The 21,182-nt window shown below is 46.4% G+C and overlaps 2 protein-coding genes across 4 annotated transcripts in view; both read left to right on the forward strand.

The window, feature by feature from the left end:
- The window catches only part of kif15 (kinesin family member 15), a 67,826-nt gene extending 65,319 nt beyond the window's left edge, over positions 1-2,507 (forward strand). For all 3 annotated transcript variants that reach the window (XM_039736175.1, XM_039736176.1, XM_039736177.1), the window contains 2 exons: positions 1,511-1,642; positions 2,284-2,507. In XM_039736175.1, the coding sequence (XP_039592109.1) occupies positions 1,511-1,642; positions 2,284-2,355 (204 nt within the window). In that variant the 3' untranslated portion in view covers positions 2,356-2,507. The remainder of the gene's footprint in view (positions 1-1,510; positions 1,643-2,283) is intronic.
- An 815-nt stretch (positions 2,508-3,322) lies between these two features.
- Positions 3,323-20,448, forward strand: tmem42a (transmembrane protein 42a). Its single transcript, XM_039736178.1, has 3 exons — positions 3,323-3,606; positions 9,620-9,766; positions 19,244-20,448. The coding sequence occupies exons 1-3, from the start codon at positions 3,421-3,423 to the stop codon at positions 19,376-19,378; spliced, it is 468 nt and encodes a 155-aa protein (XP_039592112.1). The 5' UTR covers positions 3,323-3,420; the 3' UTR covers positions 19,379-20,448.
- The last annotated feature ends 734 nt before the right edge of the window (positions 20,449-21,182 follow it).

Here is a 21,182-nt window from a genome sequence, read left to right on the forward strand (position 1 = left end):
CTCCATTTATACCAAAACTGTGAACATCTTGGGTGATTCTTAATGGTAGTGTAGACCAGGGGTCTCAAACTCATTTCCTGGAAGGTTGCAGTGGCTGCAGGTTTTCATTCTAACCCATTTCTTAATTAGTAACCTGTTTTTGCTGCAAATGCACTTCTTTTGAATTAATTTTAATTGACTTGCTCTTGAAGACTCCAACTTAATAAATGTTTTCCTTAATTGCTCTTAGAAAACTAAAGAAAAAAAAACAACAATTTTGAAAATGTCTGCTATTGCACAATGAGAGCAGCAACAAGCCATGGAATTAAAGAACAAGAAGACTTGGCGCCTCATTAAGCGACTGGTTGGAGTGAAATTGGCTGGAGTTTGAGGCCCTGACTGAGTTGGTCTTCTGTTGGCTCACTCACTTCACGTTTCATTTCTGTTTGAAGCAATTCACAGGAATGATGAAGAAATTCTGGGGAACAAAATCTTAAAAAAACAAGTCAATTAAAATGAATTCAAAAGAAGTGAATTAGCAGCAAAAACAGAGCACTGATTAAGAAAAGGGTTAGAATGAAAACCTGCAGCCACTGGGGCCCTCCAGGACTGGAGTTTGAGATCCGTGGTGCATTTAATGTGGCATGTCAGCTAAAAAGCCCAACATTGTGGCTCCTACATGGTTTTAAAGCTAGAAACAATTTCTTTACCGGTGAATGTGTCCTCTTTTCTAGCATTACTGTATATGCCTCGTCCACTGGTTGTGACCTTTACATGTACGCCAAGTGATGCACAGGAAACCCTCGTTTATCACGGTTAATCCGTTCCAGACTGTACTGCGATAAATTAATTTCCACGAAGTAGGATTCTTTATTTATAAATCTAATATTTTCGTAGTTAGAGCATAAAAAACCTGTTTACGACCTTCTAAATACATTTGTTAACATTATTAGAACCCTCTAGACATGAAATAACACCCTTTAGTAAAAAGTTTAAACTGTGCTCCATGACGAGACAGAGATGACAGTTCTTTCTCACAATTAAAAGAATGCAAACATATCTTTCTCTTCAAAGGAGTGCGCGTCAGGAGCAGAGAATGTCAGAGAGAGAGAAAAGCAAACAATCAAAAATCAATACGTGCTGTTAGAGCTTTGAAGTGTGCGAAGCAGCGCGCAGGAAGTATATCATTGAGGAGTTTTATTTAGTATGTAATACATGCTCTGATTGGGTAGCTTCTCAGCCATCCGCCAATAGCATCCCTTGTATGAAATCAACTGGGCAAACAAACTGAGGAAGCGTGTACCATAGATTAAAAGAGCCATTGTCCGCAGAAATCCGCAAACCAGCGAAAAATCTGTGATATATATTTAGATATGCTTACATTTAAAATCCGCGATGGAGTGAAGCTACAAAAGTCGAAGCGCTATATAGTGAGGGATCACTGTAGTGTATTTTTTTGAAAGTACAGTTCTTTTTGATATTTTTAAATACCTTCTCAGAAGTATAAAGCAAGACCGTGATTTCTTTTCAGGAGGTAGATATTCTACGGAAACAAGTTGAGTTATTAACGGAAGAAAACGGAAAACTGGCTGGGCACCACAATTTACAGCAAAAAATCCAGTACATGGTGAGGCTGAAAAAGGATAATACTAAGCTTGTTGAGGTAAGCTCACTCACTTAGCATCTTTCTAAGAACACGTCTGTGCTGCTGGCCAAGTAAAATGAACAAAACACCATCTCACCGGAGTAAAAAAAAGACATTAAGACATGATGTACAGGATCTAACACCTTGATTGATGAAAACCAGACAACCTACATATACTGTATAAGGCTGATTGTAGTAGTAGGATTTCCACATAAATGACAGCTAATTCTGTTTACATTGGCGCTCCTCACTAGTGACAGCCTGGGTACACCTGTGACATTGATAAGGGGATGGATACTAGACCATGATGGTGATCTTTACCAATGATATTTTAAATTAGTGTGTATTATGAAGGTCAAATATTTGTAATACTACGAAGAACGAGTCTGATTATCTGATTTTGGGCAATTAAAGAATAGCTTTGAGTGTAAGACCGCATTTATTCAGATATTAGTCGTCTATAAATTCTGTACAGCAGGTTAAATACACTTTTAAGAAGCTGCCATATTCAGGCACTCCGATTTCACCATTAGACCATTTAATCTCCTATTGTTTACTAGCTGCTTTGCTCAAAGCAATATGATGATGCATGCGCCTGCTAAATGTGACTATTTAATAGATTATTTAGTTTGCATTAACTTTTTTTTGGTGTTTTTTAGGAAAACGAGTTACTGCGATTAAAACTCCTCAATATGGAAGAGACCTTCAAAAGAACAGAATCTTCCATTTAAAGACTATTAATAAGAGATTCACGATGCCAGAGGACCTGTTGTTCTTTACTGAGTTGTACTTTTTATAGAGTAAAATGTAGTGTGACTATAGTATCATAATAAATGCTTAATTGTAATATATCTTTTATTAAAAAAAATTCATAAATGTTAAATGGTCAGCAGGTTATGTTACCCTAACACCCCTCCCTCCGACTCCTCAGAGGTCTGCTCGTGTAATCGGTCGTTACAAACTCCTTCTTCACAGGTCCTGCAGTGAGCCGCTGCTCCATCCATGACTGGTTCCTGGTTTGTGCCCTGCTCTCTACAGGGTGGGCTTTGTCAAGGGTCTGGCTGGAGAAGCTACAGAGGGGTCTGCAGCCAAGCAACTGTTGTAGGCTTTTGCTCTCTGACAGTTTTGGTCAAGCTAGACCTGTACAGTCATTTTAATGTTAAAGCCAGAAATTGCTTTCTAAAGGATTCATTCCCCCTCACGGCTACTGATGCAAATGTTATTACAGTTAGACTGTTTAGTATAAACAGCTTTACATTTCACCATTTCACTGCACTTCTGCAATTCTTTGTAAGTCAACAATGGGGAAAGTATTTTATGAAAAAAGAGAAGGCAACTCTTAAGATTCTGATTTTGCAGGAATGTATTTATGTAATAAACAATTTTGAAATAATTATCTCTGTAAAAATGTGAACTCTGGATAGTATTTGTAGATTTGCTGAACGGCATACTAATAAAGAAGTTTAGTAAAAACGCATTATCCTTAACTTGACAAGTGCAGTAATAACTATGTTAATCTATACTTGGGCTCCACGGCTAACATTACAACAGCATCCATTCTGTAACCTGTCTGTTCCACTCAGGCAGGAAGGCGTCTGCCTCTTGACCCATAAACTACAACTCCCAGAAGTCATGGCGACGACGGAAACGGGCGCTGGGAGGTGTGTACCTTCTGCTCGTTCCGATAGGCTCTGCCGCGCCGGCCCTCTAATTGGCAGGTCTGACGCAGTAGTTCCTCAGCGGCGGGAAGCATGTAGCGAGCGGGTCGAGGAATTAGGGGCTCTGCGGTCAGGACGATGTTTCACGGCGTGTTCTACGCAGTGCTGGCGGGTTTTCTTGGCGCAGTCGCCTCGTCTTCAGCGAAACTGTCTCTGGGAGCGGATTATCTGAAAGGCGTCTGCGAGAGCGGGCTGAGGTCGTGGGTCGGGGACGAGCGACTCGGCAGAGAGGAGGGCGAGGATGAAACGACGGCGTGCGACTGGGTAAGTCGTAGTGGGCGGCCTCGGGCTCGCGGTGAGGGTCCTCGCTTGTCACTCTGTTCATTCACTCGGGAACTCTTCGCTCGCTTTTCGTGACGCACGTACCTAGTTAATCAAACACGCTGCCGGGCTCCGTGGGTGTGTCGGCGCCTCCCCTCTACGTCCTCCCATTTATTGCTGACGGAAGTTACTCCGCCAGTCCTGCCCACCTGTTTCAGCTGATTTTGCAAAGGAATTGGAAATTCGTACATTTTCAAGAATATCAAATATAGTGAGGGAGAAAAAGAATGGAAGTGCGGAAAGTGCTAAGCTCACTGCAGTCCAGGTATGAGGTGGAGGACCGGCCCTCCACACGACTTGTGACCGCTTCTGTGATCCGTGGACATCCAGGGCCTGACCAGTAGCAGCCTTGGTGGGTGGCATTGATAAGAAGTTGTGGAATTTGCAGTATTCTGCAGAAATACTCATTCTTGGTAAAATACTCCAGCAAAGTTACGATTACAACTGGCAGCAAATGGGTGTCAGTGGAGAGGAGAGGTGAAGTTGGCAGCGGGCACTGATGCTCAGTCCAGGCCTTAAAGGCAGAAACACTTTACATGACAGGTAGACAAAGTGAAAGGACAGGTTTGTGTTAAGTTATCCACAGTTCGAGGTCGAGCACCATCCCTCTAAGTGATTTTTACATTTTACACAGTAGGGTATTAAGTTGCTACTGCATGCTGTGCTCATTTCCTCTTAACAAGAAATGATTATCTGTTTTTTTATTATTAAAGTTAAATTATTTTCACATTTGGTTTCAGGGAAGTACGATGGCTGAGTGGTTAGCTCTGCTGCCTCATGAATTTGGAGTCCTTGGCTTCAACGTCGCACCTTGTCACTGTCTGTGCTTGTTTGTGGCCTGATGGTGGTTAGTTCCTGCATTGTGTCCAGTGCTGCTGGGAAGTGCAGCAGCTCCCCTCATGTTTGAGAGGTGTGTGTTATTAGTGTGAAGCCTCTGATCCTGCACACATTTAGAGAGCAGGCTCTGATAAGCAGTGTGAGACCCGCTGCACTTTATCGGCAGTACATTCAGTGAGGACCAGCGTGTGACACAAGTCACTTTGGGACTGCGCTCAACGAAAGGTCTGTTTTGTATGCTTCTCCAGTTACTGATCTCTTAATTTTATTCTTCAAAGTCCAAGCCATAACGTGTTTTACAGCTAATGGAGACATGTAAGGCGTTTTATGAATTGGCGTTTTGCATTTTTACATTCAGAATGTTAACACAGAGGCTGCCAAAGCATTGGCACCTGGTAAAGTGAAAGCCAAGGTGATAATGAGCTCTGATATGCCGGACATCATCACAGGTGTGTGTAAGTGTGAACAATGCACACTGTTGAAAGTGTGCAGACACCACTTGCATACCGGTCTGTTTTTAATTTTAAACGCAGTGTTTATCTAAAGCATTACATTTCACCCATACTTGAATATTAAGATTGCTCGCCACTTATAACTAAGCTGTTCCATCCATTATCCGGCCTGTCGAAGTCAGTTCCAGGTCCATCCCAGCAGCACCAACTCAAACCAACTCTCTGAGACGCCATTTGCACACACACACCTACCTTTAACTTCTACAAACAGATTTAGAGTTGCCGTTCTGCCTGATATGCATAGGTTAGAGGAATGGGTGGAAAATTGGAATGTTTAGAGTAAAATCCATTTGGACACTGGGAGAAAACGCAGACTCTGTGTGACCTGCGCTTGGGCCACGAGCTGTGAGGCAGCAAGGCTAACGACTGAGCCACTGTGCTCTCCCACTCCCAGTGTAGCCAGATTTGAATGGACTGTACTCTGTAAGTGATTGTCGTAGGCGAGTACGCTCGTCTGTTTAATGGTGACAGTGGCACAATCACAAAAGGAGAGCTGCTGTCGTATTCGCCTGTGTTCAAAGTCTAAGCATAGTAAAGGTGACAATCCAAAGAGATAAGAACACATTCTTATAAGCCTTGTGCGTCTGATGAGTATGTAACGTTCACGCTGTGCCATTTCAATTGTTGTGTCACACTGACGCCGAATTCATTGTGGCAGCAGAGCAGGTCCCTTCTTATGGGGCAGATGACACCTGCTCCTTGTCACTTTATGCAACTTACAGTAAGGTAACACTTAAATCATTTCAACTTACTGTTCATATTGTTGGTACTTGTGTCCATGTTTCATGTCAGGAATGTCAGAACTCTCCTACGGCAAGCATGAAAAAAAAAACCAATCCGGTGGGGTTGTTTGTGTAAGACTGCAGCTGAGCCAACTTGTTTTATTGTGTGTCACAGCCTGGTGGCATCAGTCGAAACCGAGAGAGCCAACGTTACACATCAAAACAAGAAGAACAAGCTACCTGAAGCTGGTAGCACACGTACCTTAGTAGTTACTCAATGATTACTCCACTGAGATTGGGCCATCTTTGTCCAGTTATGATGCTTCTTGCATTTCACAAAATCGATTATTAGAAGTACAAGCAGAGATGCAGAACGCACTCCAGCCATTGCAGACAAACTGACAAGAAGTAGATTCACCTGTCAGTGCGTCACTCCTGAACTTTGTGAAAAGGGGCCATGCCAACTGCACACTGCGTGCCCGCATCTCCATTCTGGTTTCATGCCAGGCATGTGGCCTACTCGGTCGACTGTTGGTTTTGTGCCGGCTGAGTTGTGTGGTCGTGTCCGTGAGAAGGAGATGAGGGGCCGCCAGGGACCAGACGGCCAGGTAATGGGTCGTGTTGTATGTGTCGCGCCATAACATCGGCTGTCGGTTAAGATGGAGCTTCAAGGGCCAGGGGTGCCTGAGTTTTATAATGACGTCTGTCTATCATATAGCGCCTTTAACATCTGTCTGTCAAGATTATATACACTGTCAAAGTTGGGTCACAAAGGTTTCCAAGGAATACAATCTTGACTGCTGAGCTGGCAGGTACCAACACAAGACCTTATCCAGCAGGGGTCTGTCAACAGCACAAAAGCACACAGGAAGCAGCTGTCCAACGTGGTGGTCCGGCTTTGGTCTGCAGGTCAAAAGAACACAAAGTGCTCCTCATCCAGCGGGTGCCGCGCCTCGGATGCAGCGACTGGGGCAGAGGCAGGCTGAGGGAGAGAGGGCAGTTAGAGCGTGAGGTGTTAGGTTGGCAGGCCTCGTGTCACACGCTAAGCCCGCAGCTGATCCCACCAAGGGGACGGCTCGGACTGCGTTGGCTTCTCTGTGAAGTTCTGTTTCTTTGCTGCAGCGGCAACACCGGTCACAATACGGCAGGTGAGAATTCCGTTAAAGCAGACCGGTGCTGGAGTGCAGACGCCCGTGTGTAAAAAGTGCTAAAGGAGCCGCTGATTTGGTTTTCCTTCATTAAATGACACCAAGCACCACGTGTTTCCACGCTGGAGTCTTCTGCTGCTGTCTGGTGGTCCTCAGGAAGTTCTTCCAGTGCTGTGTGTCTGTTTGTTCTCCATGACCTCTCGTTGTCCTCTTGTTTTCCGTACAAGTCAGAATTAGGGTTAGGGTTACGTGTGAATAAACTTCATCTTCTTCAGCGTATGTTGCCTCGCCCTTGCAGGCATTTCTTTAACCGCACTAGCACTCTGAGGAGTGTTTTGATTACTAGGGTGGCATCTCGTTTATCTTCTTGACCCACCCAAGTTCTTTGTCAGTCTGGTTTCTTAACATTTGACGCTTCTTTCTGAAGGCCTTTTTAATTGAAGTAACAAAGATGAGAGTCTGATGTTCTGTAGTCGTGTCCACCATTACTGGCTTATCTTGCTCAAGATGCCACAGCCCTTTTTATGAAGGGTTCAGCTTTTCTGTGGCATTCAGGATGAGGTGGTGGTGGTCAGGACCCCACTTTGTCTCGTCCATCTCAGCATTTTTGCCCGCTAGGCTCTCAAGACGGCTCGTGTTTGCTCTTCCCTTATTTCAGTTATAAAGGGCGCAGAGGAGCTGGCAGCCTGGTCTTTTATATCTCTGCTGGATTCCTTTTTCCTTGACCAGCAGAGGTTGGCATCGCCTAACTAATTCAGTATTGACTTTCATTGGGCACCTCATAGAGCGTTTAGTCATCATGGTCTCTAAAATGATGAAAAAGTGACCTCGCTGTTTATGAGGAAAATTTAAAGAAACGAAAGTGACATTTCTAGTGACAAATCTGAGGTGTGGACGGCTTTGTTAACACAGTTTCTTTTGTGCGAGTGTTTGCTGGGAGTGATATCCACACAGGAGACTTAACTGGTGTATTGAAGCGGAAAAAGAAAGGTTTGTGAAACCAGTCCTGCAAGTACATGCTTATCAGAACGAAATCTGTGTTTGTTTTGAGCAAATCAAAGTGCGTCGGCAAATATTACAGAAGATTACATGAATAGCACAAGAGGCGAATCCAGAAAATACAAATCAAATCAAATCAAATCGGAGCCAAAGTAAACTCTGCTGCTCTGCAAGTCCTCAATCAGCCGCTGTAACGCCTCGCACCCCAGGACCAGCCAGTCGATTCCTTTATTCCTGTCAGTTTTAATATATATTAAATATAAAGAATGCATAAAACTGCTCAAAAAATGAAAGGAGCGCTTGGAAAAGACGTCAGACCTCAATGGCCATTTAAGAGACTCCTGCTGGCCATCAATTCTGACTGACATGGAGTAGTGAGATGGTGATGTGTGAGGAGCGACGGACAGAGGGACCAAACGAGGGGGCAGGCGGGCGGGCGAGTCCACTCGGGCGAAACTCCAAATCGTACTCCTCAGTTTGTATGGCGTCCTAGGGGATCTCCTCCCAGATCTGGACCAGGGCACCACTGAGCTCCGGGACAGGCTGAGGTGTCCGATGGACCCAAACATAATGTCCCACCCAGAGGGGTCAGGCCAGTGAGCTGGGGGGCAGTCAGTGGTATCAATGCCTTCATCCTCTCTCCACATGACATTGTCGTGCACCAGAAGGAACCAGCATGGGGTCTGCCAATGGCTCCTAAGATTTCATCCCGATACCTAATGGCAGTCAAGGTGCCTACCGTTGTCTAGCCTGTAGAGGTCTCCTCCATGGATATGCCTCCCCAGACTGACCATCGCTGACCCACCACCAGAGTGGTCACGCTGAACGATGTCACAGGCAGCATGACGTTCTCCACAGCTTCTCCAGACCCTTTGATGTCTGTCCCATGTGCTCAGGGTGACCCTGCTCTCATCTGTGAAAGGCACAGGACGCCAGTTCTGGTATTCTATGGCAAATGCCAGTCGAGCTCCACGGTGCCCACTAGAGGACGTCAGGCCCCCCTCATGAAGTCTGTTTGTGATTGTTTGCTCAGAGACATTCGCACCAGTGGCCGGCCTGCTGGAGGTCATTTTGTAGGCTCTGCCAGTGCTCATCCTGCTCCTCTGGTGCGTCCTGCTGATGGGTTAAGGACCTTCTACAAGGGGCACTGTCCAGCTCTACTAGAGGAACTGTCTGTCTGTGTCCTGGAATCTCCTCCATGCCCTTAAGACTGTGCTGGGAGACACAAACCTTCTGGCAATGCCATGTGGTATTGATGTGCCTGCCATCCTGGAGAAGGTGGACTACCTGTGCCAGCTCTGTAGGGTCCAGGTATGGCCTCATGCTACCAGTAGTGACACTGAGCGTAGACGAGTGACAAAACAGATGAGGAGGGACAAATGTCAGTGGCCTCCTCCACCTGTTAACCCATTCACTCCTGTTTTGGGGGTCATCTCAGTGTTGCCCCCCAGTGCCCCTGAGACTGATGAACAAGCCCCTCCGCTCCTTGACTGAGCAGATCAGTAGCCCAGAAGATTCATTGACTTGATGTTATACTCTCATTAAAAAGTCTTCCTTTCATTTTTTAGAGCAGCGTATCTATCAGTTATGATATGTGGTGTGTCACGTGATGGCCTTGTATTTGGTCACTCGCCGTCGTTCAGTCATTGCAGTGTTGACCATGTGCAGTTGGACATTAAAACCCACCATCTTTGGCTTACACTCCCCTCCTCTGACCTGGCGTGCTTTTCTCTTCCAGCTTCACATACCTCTGCGGCTCCTCTGCGGTGGGCTGCTCTTCACCTGTAATGCTGTGATGTGGACTTTCTTTGCCAAAGCACTCAGGTACTCCTCCTCCTCTGCCAGAGCCACCGTAACGACGACAGCCTCCAACTTCATATCCTCTGTAAGTACACTTTGGCCGTTCTAGAGAGGCCCTGGTCTTATTAAAGGGGACAGTTTGTGAATTGGGGAGGATTTTAAGAGGGGCGACTGTGTGCAAAATGCTGACCCTGGACATGAAGTGGAAAATGGAAGGCAACGCTGATCAGAGGCCATCCAGGTATTGACCGTCACGTGTGAAATGAGATGTTTTATTTGAATTAGGAGTTTTGATGTAAATTCATTCCACACTTTAGGGCAGGGCTGAGTCAAATCAGGTGGGACTGAACCTTCTAAAGTTAGCTCAACTATCATTGGAATTCTTAAAAAAAATACTAAAAAGTGTACATGTCAGATCTGGTGTTTATTACCTAGAACTTTCTAAATATTTCAAAGGTGTGTGAAAATATCTGTTTAGAAAACTTGACTCATCAAAAAAACTACCAGGATCTTCAAAGGAATACAAAGAGATTGTGGTGAGGACAGCAGTGATGGGTGCGTCGGGAACTCTGCTCTGTCTGCACACCTCGTGATTTGAGGTTACACTTTATCTCCTTCTTTTGGCTGCTCCCGTTAGGGGTCGCCACAGCAGATCATCTTCTTCCATATCTTCCTGTCCTCGTCATCTCACTCTGTCACCCCGTCACCTGCATGTCCCCTCTCACCACAACCATAAACCTTCTCTTAGGTCTTCCTCTGTTCCTCTTACCTGGCAGCCTTACCCTTAGTACCCTTCACCCAATATACCCAGCATCTCTCCAAACCAACGCCATCTCGCCTCTCTGACTTTGTCTCCCAACCGTCCCACCTTAGCTGACCCTCTAATGTCCTCATTTCTAATCCTGTCCATCCTTGTCACACTCAATGCACATCTTAACATCTTTAACTCTGCCACCTTCAGCTCTGTCTCCTGTGCCACCGTCTCCAGCCCATATAACACAGCTGGTCTCACTACCATCCTGTAGACCTTCCCTGTCACTCTTGCTGATACCAGTCTATCACCAATCACTCCTGACACTCTTCTCCACCCTGCCTGCACTCTCTTCTTCACTTCTCTTCCACACTCCCCATTACTCTGTGCTGTTGATCCCAAATATTTAAACTCCTTTACCTTCGCCAACTCTACTCCCCTCATCCTCGCCATTCCTCTGCCCTCCCTCTCATTCACACACATGTATTCTGTCTTGGTGGTCCTACTGACCGTCATTCCTCTCCTCTCATATCGCCACCTCTCCAGGGTCTCCTCTCCCTGCTCCTACTCTCACCACAGATCACAATGTCATCAGCAGACATCAAAGTCCATGGGGACTCCTGACTAATCTCATCTGTCAGCCTGTCTAACACCATTGGAGAGAAGGGCTCAGAGCCGACCCCTGATGTCATCCCACCTCCATCACTCCTACTGCAGACCTCACCACAGTCACATTTCCCTTATTCATATCCTGTGCCACTCTCACATACTTCTCTGCCACTCCCGACTTCCTCATACAATAGCACAGCTCCTCTGGTCACCCTGTCATATGCTCTCTGCTGGTCCACAAAGACGCAATGCAACTCCTTCTGGTCTTCTCTCTACTTCTCCATTAACATCCTCTGAGCAAACATCTCATCTGTGGTGCTCTTTCTTGGCATGACTCCATCCTGCTGCTCACTGATCACCACCTCACTTCTTAAATGACCTTCCACTACTCTTTCCCATAACTTCATGCTGTGGCCCATCAGTTTTATCCCCCTGTAGTTACCACAGCTCTGCACTTACACTTTTTTCATAATAATAAGGTTGTACCTTATCAATTAGTCAAATCTTGAAGGTATTTGCAAATAATAAGCTATCTATCTATCTATCATATAGTGCCTTTCATATCTATCTATCTATCTATCTATTATATAGTGCCTTTCATATCTGTCTATCTATCTATCTGTCTAGTGCCTCTCATCTATCTATCTATCTATCTATGTACATTATACACACACACACAGAGGGGTGAGCAAAAGTAGGTTTACAGTTCGTATGGAGAAAGTCTTGCAGGTTATGAATATCACAGTCGCTTTATTAACATCAAATAAAATGTCACAAAGGCCCAGTGAACTTCCAGTAGGTCGACTCTCATCAGTGTTCGGTTTGCTGGCCTTCATTTTGTATACGTTCTTGTAGCCTACTTGCTAAGTTAGGATATAAAATAAGAATAAGAAGACAACATACAGGTATCATACAAATAAAACATTAAATCATGATACAGTACATATATATGATTTAGTTGAGTTGGCTATATTGAGAAGACGAGGGCGGTTTAGGCGAGGAGGGTCCATGAAGCCCATTCCCGGTAATCTCCCTCTTTCAGTCGAAGCGTCAAGATGAGTTGCAGGTTTCTAAGTTGCTGCCATCTGCTGCACTTAACAGGGAATGAAGAGGAAGATCATTTAGGACTGGGAGCAGGAAGCAAAGAGTTGTGGGACTCTGAACTAAACTCCTGAGACGAGGTGGACAGCTGAGCTCTTAGCTGAACAGACAGCTTGATGGGCTGAATGGTCTTCTCTATCAACTTTCTTCTGTTCTTACCGTTTAAAAAGGAGAGGAGTCCACCCAGTCGGTCCCACTGCTGTGTTGCTCCTGGGGATGAAGACAAGTGGTGCCAAGGTTTCTGCTTCAGCTGCTCGATTGTGTAGTTTGTTTCAGATTGCCACAAGTCTTGGTTTCTGCCTCCCCTTAACTCTCAGTTGTGTTCTCGACTTTTTAATTGCTAGAGTTAATGGCTTTGAGAGTTTTGAGGACCCACATTTAAATCCCCGTGCAGCCTTCTGTACTCGGGACCAAAGGGTTTTAATTCCATTAGTCTGTTGCAGCCGAATGTGCTCTTTGGTCCCGACAGGCCCTCGCTTGCTCTACTTGGCGACGGGCTTCTTTCGATTTGATTCAAGTCAAATGTTATTTGTCACATCCAGTATAATCCGTAATGAAATGCATAGTTGCTCAACTCCAGTGACTGTGCCTTTAAGAAGATACAAAGGACAATAATACGTGACTTTATAAATATCAGTAAAAATGATTAGTAGACTTTTAAATATGTGATCCCTCCATATGTAACACGTCAGAGAGCAGGGCATCATGATCATGCAGTTCCAGACCCTTTCTTATTGAAGGTGCGGATGGACTGTGGACAGAAGCTCCTCGAGAGTCGGTCTCCCCAAGCTGGACGTCGCTCACCGGGCTGCAGCACAGGGAGGAGGCCATTGTTGGGACGGCTGTTACCGATGATGGATCTTTTTCTATGCCCTGGTCTGACACAGCTTGGTGTAGATGTCCTGAAAGTCCGTGAGTGCACAACTAGTGACCACACTCCTCTGTGTGGAGCCTCGTGGTCCTGCCGTGTGCTGTTCCCAAACCAGGACACTTTCAGCGGTGGACGTGTAGAAGTTCTTTAGTAATTGGGAGGCTAGCGTGAAATGCCAGAGGTGTCTGAGGTGGCAAAGATGTTGCCGTGCCTTCTTCACCAAGGTGACCACTTGCTTGGCTGAGGTCGGGTCTCTCTGAGGTATCTGTAACGGTGCGCCCTCTCACCCTGACCGCTGTTAACACTAAGGGGTGCTAGTGCCCCCGCTCCTCTGTCTCCTCCACCCCAGTGTGACGGACTCCTCACTTGACTCTGCTGAGTCTGCTCATCGCTGTCAGACGTGAGGCCTACCCCAGCTGTGTCATCAGCAAACGTGACAGCGATGTTGGGGACGTGTGCAGCCGTACGTGTAGTGGGAGTGCAGCAGGGGGCTCAGAACGCGGCCCTGTGGAGCACCTGTGCCGAGGCTGAGGCCTCCTACTCGAATCACCGGGAGTCGAAAGTTAAAATCCATTACACTGCCTGAGCATAGCATTCGTAGATTTGTATTCAGAGTTCTTTTTGGAGGGGAATCCAACATTTGTGTTTCCTTTGTGTTGCTGTGTGAACCAAATGCCACATCCTGTAAGGCAGTGCTGCTCATTCTGTTCCTTCTGCCCACATATAGCACTTTGCACTTCACTACGTGAAACTCCATTTTCTCTCATATTCGCTATCCCACAAATATCCGTCCAGTTTTAAGTGCCTTTGTTATGTGAAGAAATCATTTTAACTTGAGTGTGAAATTGAGTTTAACCATCCATCACCTGTGCCCCTCTATTCTGGTTAACGCACTCATTTTAAAGTAAGAGCCAATGTTCATCGTACTAATGGCCTTCGTGATTGTGTCGCTACTTCAGTGAAGCCTAAAAGGTTCAACTCCTTGGATGTGAGCAGTTCTGGAATCCATCAAACGGACTCTCTTTGGACTTGGTAGTTAGACGCTTCCTTCCTTCCTTCCTTTCTTTGTCATAGGGAGCCCACACCTTGGTGCCGTATTCCAGGCCTCAGGTTCGACAGGTCAGCCACATTCTACACTGTGCCACAGCGTCACCCTTTGCATGTAGTAGAGTTGTCAGCCAGGTCCAGAGGTGCTGCCATCTTGGTCCCAACTGCTCAGCTGTACAGCATTTGTCATGGCCGTTGAGTCACTGCCTCCCATGTGCCCTGTTTCTCTGTGCATTTCCCTCGAAGCTGACTTTCTAGAGTGGACTCCTTACTATTACACACACGCTGTACCTTTAGGGACCTGATGTGCCAGTCGTCGCTATGGTGCCCACTATTTATAGTTGAAGGCCAGCAGAGAGATGCCGTGTCCAGAGACAAAGACAGAGCTGACATAAATAAATGATTGTTCAAGTTTAGTAGGCGGAATTAGTCTGCAGGCCTAAGCAGAGGCTGAGAAGAGCCGCTCTAGGGCTGACACGTCTCCTGCAAATCTCGCTTCAACCGCACCTTTGAATGTTGTCTTGGTTCACAGATTCTATGTACTTGAACTCTAAAGGAAGCTTTTTTACATTTCTAAATCTCTTGCATGAAAAGACTTCTGAAACTACAGATGTCACCAGAAACACGATGACAAGGTGCACACTGCTGCTGATTGGCCGTTAAATTCCAAGGAGGCCGATTTGATTTGTGTTTGGCCTCAATCAAGTCTCTGGCTGTGTAATCCCCTTGGCAAAGAGCGTCACACAGGAAGATGAGAACAGGGCACTGATCCAGTGCAGGTGCCCACTGCAGGCCAATAAGAGCTGTGAGACAATTCAAGGAGATCTCGTGAACGTTGGTTTGTTCTCACAAAGGTGTAAACTGAAGCCCACGCCCTTGTCATCTTTCTAGAGGGGTAGGTGGCAGAGAACGGGACTGGCACAACACATTCAATCAGGATCATTAAAGGCCCTGGCCTTCCTGTCCCATCCCATTGCTTGCTCCTTTCTTGTGGACCATTGGCACTCGCACCAGTAGGTTCAGAGGCGCTTCCTCTTTATAGCTGCTAAGGTTATGGGAGAAATGGAGTCTAACATAAAAACTGTGTGTGTGTCTAAAATCATAATCTCTTCACAACATTATGCGTGTGTGTCTCTGTTTGTCCATCTTAACATAAAGGCTGCGTGGCACATCAGGGAGGGGAGTTGTAATGGAGGATATTGAAGGCTGTATTCTTATAATTGGTAAATCACAACACATGAGAAAAGTCGACACTCTGTTTTATGAAGTATTAAGAGTGATATGCCCACCATTATCTCTCAAGTTAAAGTCTGGACCCCTTGATAAGAAGGTTGGTGCAGGTAGGGGCTGTCAGACGGATGTGATGGACAGTGAAGAGTCTGACACCCACCGAGCCGGGGACAAGACCTGAGCAGTGGAGTGCTAGAAGTCAGATGAGGAAGCATTGGAGTCAAAGTGAAAGGCGCCCATTGCTCCATCTTAAGTGCGTCTGAATGCGCGCCACACGGTGAAACCGAGTTCTGCTCCGAGTGCCTTCATTGGGGCTGAGGGGTGCCAGTTGTGTCAGCCTGCTTCAACAAGGATGGCATCCTGAAATCCAGCACAGACGTAGGGACTGCAGTTGACATCGGGGAACAGGACGACCACAACATTTCTTTGTGTACAAGTGATGGAGCTCAGAGTGCGACGCCATTTTGTTTTGGTCAGAGCAGGATCTCACCCAAGACCGCAGCCGTGGCTCTTCTTCTTAACTCGTTTTGTTCTGAGCTCTTCACTTGTGATTTGTTCCTAAACGGCCCCCTGACTACTAAGGTTTACTTGATTTTGTTGATTCGTGATTCTCTTTTGTAAGTTGATTTGGATAAAAGTATCAACTAACCAAACAAATGTAAGCAGATGACAACTTCCCTGTCTCGCTCTGGGATGTCTTTAGCCGTGCTGACTTTCAGAGGACTTTAGGGGCGTGCCGTGTTTTTAGGGCGCGCTGTTCCTTTTTATTTAACCCATCAATAAACGCCCAACACTCCAGTGTACTCGTTTAGTGTGTTTTGTGGCTGCAGATCACAAGTGTAAAACAGTTAGGAGGCTTGGCGCTACCCGTTATCTTGTAATGATGAACTAGACATGGCTGACAGACTCAAACAGTGCCAGCCTGCTCTGCGTTGGTCAAACACGAGGAGAGGAATTTCACTGCGCTGTGTTCATGTGACAGCAGCTCTCAAATGAACTGATGACACCCCGACAATATCGTCCACCTGCATATCGTTACAGAATACGAGAGAGATGCCACAATGGAAACGATATTTCAGTTCACGCCGAGTCATTGTTCAGAACTTGATAGAAATGACTGAGGATGGCGTCAGTAACTTTACTGTTTCTATTTAAAGTCCTTTTACGGTGAGGTGGCTATCATTTTAGGCTCTGATGCCAATATAGTGTTGGGCTTTACAGCAGTTTGTAACCAGTGTGTAATGAGCCGCCATTAGAACTTTATGTGTGGCACCTCGCCACTCTGCTGTCTCCTTTAAGGACTCTAGTGATGTGCCCTCATAACGCAGATAAACTAAATAAGAACGGGCTTTCCTTTTTTTATTTGGGTAGTGACATCTGGTGACATGACTTTAAGAGCGGCCCACCAACTCAATAAACTGATTAAGAAAGCAAACTCCGCTATGGGATGCTCTGCGGACTTGCTGGAGGCAGTAATGGAGGAAAGAGAGAATGAAGACAAAACTCGGAGCCTTATATATACTGTATGTACTGTATGTACGGGGTGAGCCAAACTGAGGTAGCCCATTTCTCCAGGTCATTGTGTGAGGTGTGTTGAGGTGGCTGGGGGTCCTTTGACAGGCGATCCCCTGTAGTTCTCAGTCGGCCACATGCCTTGGTGTCAAAGTGTTCTTCAGAAACAACGAATCCATCATCGCTACGCAACGCGCCTTCTGAACGCACTTCAGCATTCCTCCTGACGGTGACAATTCTAAATTTAGACAGACGGGTCCAACATTGAACTGAAAATCACAAGGCCGTCCTCAGAAGCCTGAAAAGCTGTAAGGGCGTCCATTCTGTAGTCTCCTAGACGTTCAGCGCACTTCTGTCTCAGGCGTTTACAACACGTCTTTGATTTTTCATTTCCATCCATAAACTCGCTGAGAGAGACTGGGAGAGCCGTAGAGAGAGTTGTGTGCCAACATTCTGTCAACCGCTCATCGAGATGCCATCGTCATGTGACGTCAACCACGAGGCACATTTCCATTTCAATGGTTGTGTAAATAAGCAAAACTTCCACTTGGGCTGAAACCGACCCTCGTGAACTTCAGAGACCCCTGCATGGTGAGCACACGTGTTACAGTTTAGGGCGCCGTTACAGAATTGGGCATTGTAGGCCTTTACTTTTGTGAGGAGGACGAGGAGGAGCTACGGTCGCCATCACTTCAGAACGTGACATTGAAATGCTAGAGGACTGGAAGAAATGGATGTGGTGGACGCCAAAGGACGGAGCAACAGCTCATACGGCACAGAGATCCATGCAAGTTTTGTGGGAGATGTTTCTGGGGAAGCTGATCTCCCTGCGCAGCGATGTCGGGTGGCCTTCACGTTCGTCTGGTCTCGCCTTGTGGGGATATCTTAAGTCAAAGGGATATGCACACCCCACCTCAAAATGCTATTTGCCATAAAATCACTGAATGAGTCATGCAAGCCTTCAAGAGTGTATCACTAATGATGGCCACCACCTTGAAGACCTCATTTTTGAAGCACAGTAATAAACGTCTGTTTTGTGTCGTAATGAAATCTATTTGATCTTGTAATGTTTTTGTAGGATAAACATTTGAAATGTGCTACTTCTTTTTGGCTCACCCTGTGTGTGTGTGTGTACACTAGGGGGCTTACCCTCTAATCGCTTCGCTCGACCACCCCACCCTCCGGCCTGCGCTGAACACCAGTCACTTGACGTCTCTGCCGCTCGTATTGTGAAGAGGGCGCTGAACGCACACCAAGGAGACGCGGTTGCTCCTCTGAAGCCCCCTCTTAAACGGTGATACAATAGGAAACAAATACCGTTTTTTTTTTACCTCCTCTTTGCTCGATCCGCTGCTGGCTTACTTGCTGCTGCTGGCGTGCCGTGTGATCAGCATCTCGCATGGCACCTCGAACACTTAAAAGACCGTACAGCAGCTGTCCTACTCTTTGTCTTTTATTTCCGTCTCCGGGCCTGGTTGAATCTCTTGGCACAGAGTCTTGTCTCGCGGGATGTGAGATCTTGATATTTTTTAGTTTCTAATTTAAAAACAGAATAAGAATCTGAAAATCTAACAACATGACAGTAAAGTTCAATAAATTCTGAAAAGAAGGATACCAAACATATACGTGTAGGTTTTAAAATTAGCGTCACATAAAGACATCACATAAAATCGTTGCACTTTTTGGGTTAGGATTTTATATACGTTGTAACAAAGGCGCTATATAGGCGCCTGACCCGACACAGAGAGGCACGTATAAAAAGTACAAAGACTTTTATTTTCTTCAGCTGTGGGACACGTCTTCCCCGTGCCACACAGCCCAAACACAGTCCCAAAGCACAAAACACAGTTCTCCACCTCGCTCCACCACTCCTCCCAGACAAGCTTCGTCTTCTTCCTCCCAACTCTGGCTCCTCGAATGGGGGTGGCTGGGCCCTTTTATAGCGTTCCAGGTGATTAACCACCTGGTCCTAATTGCACTTCCGGGTGGGGCTGAAGACTCGTCCAGCCGGGCTGTGGGAAGCAGACAGCCCCAACCAAGCTGTGGAGGACTCCATCTCCCATGGAGCCCTGCGGGCGGTTGGGGAATCACCGTCGGCCATGGAGGCTGCCACCAAGCGTCCCGGGGGAGGTACTGGAGTGCAGCAGGGGCATCCCTGCCGGGCATGGAACCCGGCTGTCCTTTACAACGTATATGGAGTGGATGTGTGTGTGTGTGTGTGTGTGTGTAATTAATTAAGAGCGCGAGAGTGTTTACTTGTGATTAGTGTGCGTTTCTATTGTCTTGAACTTGACGCTGATCCACAGGCGTGCCAAGGCCTCCATGCAGACCACTGCCATGCTTATCGGACGCTCGCTTCAAAAAGTTTTATTTTAAGAAAATGTTTCCCCAGATTGCTTTTCCATTCTCTTCTTAACCCCGATTTCCTTTTGGTTTTCCAGGCTTTTCTTGGCCAGCTCATCTTTGGCGAAACGCACGCCGTGCTGTGGTGGGTCGGGATTTCCCTCACTCTGTCTGGACTGTTGGTGCTGCACAGCGCGGTGCCTCGAGCCAAAGATGTGAAGAAGGAGCAATAAGTGACGTCTGAGCCGGACTGGCTGTCACGAATGCTCCGATGTGGGCAGCCAGAAGACGCAAGTCCCACCTCGACCCGACTCTGTGCTGTACAAGTTAGTGCCAGGAGTTGTGTGTTTGGCTCCCGCTCCTACTGACTCTTTACTGGAGTTTTGATGCCAGCTCTGCTCTGCTGCCCAGTTCGTTCACTGTGATCGATTTCTAATGCCTGGACTGGTCCCACTGACCACACACCCCTGTGATGATTCATTTCGAGTGAAGCCTTGAAAACCTCTTATGCAACTGTAACGGGACGTGCTAGACATCTTCCTTGTTGTCTGTCCTTTGACTGTTTTAGGCCCAAAGGTGACTCTTTGTTGTCTGTTGTCTCGTGTAAGTCGTCACGTCTGCAGAGAGGTTTGTTTCCTTATTTCTTACCAGTAATGCAGTTCCACCTTAAATGAAGGAAAGGGAAGCATGTGTCCTCGTCCCTCTTCTTCTGTGTGTGTATATATGTGTGTAGTGGGCACACAGATGGTGAAAACCCTCAGGCTGCTAGGAGTTTCAGTTAATGCCGATATCCTTCATAACTTTATTTGACAAAAATAAATCTATAGAGCTTGTGGTCTTTGACTGACTGACTGAGCACGCAGCTCTCTCTTTATAGTGGCCTTCCTTTAAAGGCCGCTCTTGTCACGGGTGCTGCTCCGTTGGCTGCTTTATTAGCTCAGCTTGGATCAGATCTTAACCTGCCTCCCTAGGCTTGGTCCGGGGGTCACCTTCTCACAGGAATACCCCTTGGAGGTTGTGGGGGGACAGGCTTGAATGTGTGGAGGCCCCAAACTGCTCACCTTCCACTTTCTTAATTGCTTTCCATTCACGGAATCTCCTGGATTTGCTCATTCACAGTTTGCCGCGTGTTTTGTCTTTGTTGTCTTTTCTTCGACTTTCCCCTTTTGTGTTCTTTATTGTGTGGTTTGGTCAGAAGGCCTCCCATCTCGCAGACTCGCCCCTCTTCATAACGTGTTGTACTTTATGGCTTCTCCCCACCTTCCCTTCTGCAGTAGATGACGAGCAGGAGTTAAGTGACAACCTTAAATGATGTATTATTGGGAATATTCATAAAATAACAGCAATAAGCAAAGTACAAGTGAACACCGGCAGCCATCCAACCTGATAAATGCTGATGTGGGCTTTCAGGGGACACGCGGACTTGTTAGTTACTTGAACTGTCTCGAGTTCAGACAGGCGTCATTTGTGGTCACATGCCTGTCTCAATATGGCTGTGGGGTCTTCACTTCAGTTCATGGTGTGTGAGGGGCTCCTTCATCAGGTGGCATGCTCTCTGTCCACACCCTGCAGCCAATAGGGCGTCGTGGTACTTGGTACGTGGCTTCTGATTTAAAACCAAACCAATAGAATTGTGCTGTGACACACCTGCCCCCCCCAATGCCATTCCTCGTCCTCCATCCACTTGACTGTGCCCTTCGCCCGTCTTATCTCTATGGGGGGCACAGCATTCAGTTGCTCTGCTCCCCAGCTCTGGAACTCGCTACCACCTGAGCTTAGAAATGTTGATTCATTTTCACTTTTCACATCTAAACTTAAAACTCGACGACTTTCTCTCTTTGATTACAATTGCTGTGTCTGATTTGAACTTCTGTATTTTATTTCTGTTTGTAATCTGTGTTCTCTCTTTTGTTTGGTGTCCTTGAGGGTCTAGAAGGGCGCCCACAAATAAATAAAAAGTGTTATTATTTGTTGAGCTGATGATTGCCAGCTCGGTGCTCTGGCTTTCCTGCAGAGAATCGCTGGCTTTAGGCAAAC

The sequence above is a fragment of the Polypterus senegalus genome, chromosome 15 (genome assembly GCF_016835505.1).
Source record: "Polypterus senegalus isolate Bchr_013 chromosome 15, ASM1683550v1, whole genome shotgun sequence".
In the NCBI taxonomy this organism is placed as follows: Eukaryota; Metazoa; Chordata; class Cladistia; order Polypteriformes; family Polypteridae; genus Polypterus; species Polypterus senegalus.

Excerpts from the sequence above, each read along its gene's own strand:
- tmem42a (XM_039736178.1), top strand. The coding sequence starts at position 3,421 with ATGTTTCACGGCGTGTTCTACGCAGTGCTGGCGGGTTTTCTTGGCGCA. Across the intron at positions 3,607-9,619 it reads AAACGACGGCGTGCGACTGG|CTTCACATACCTCTGCGGCT; the intron begins GTAAGTCGTAGT and ends TTTCTCTTCCAG. Across the intron at positions 9,767-19,243 it reads CCTCCAACTTCATATCCTCT|GCTTTTCTTGGCCAGCTCAT; the intron begins GTAAGTACACTT and ends TTGGTTTTCCAG.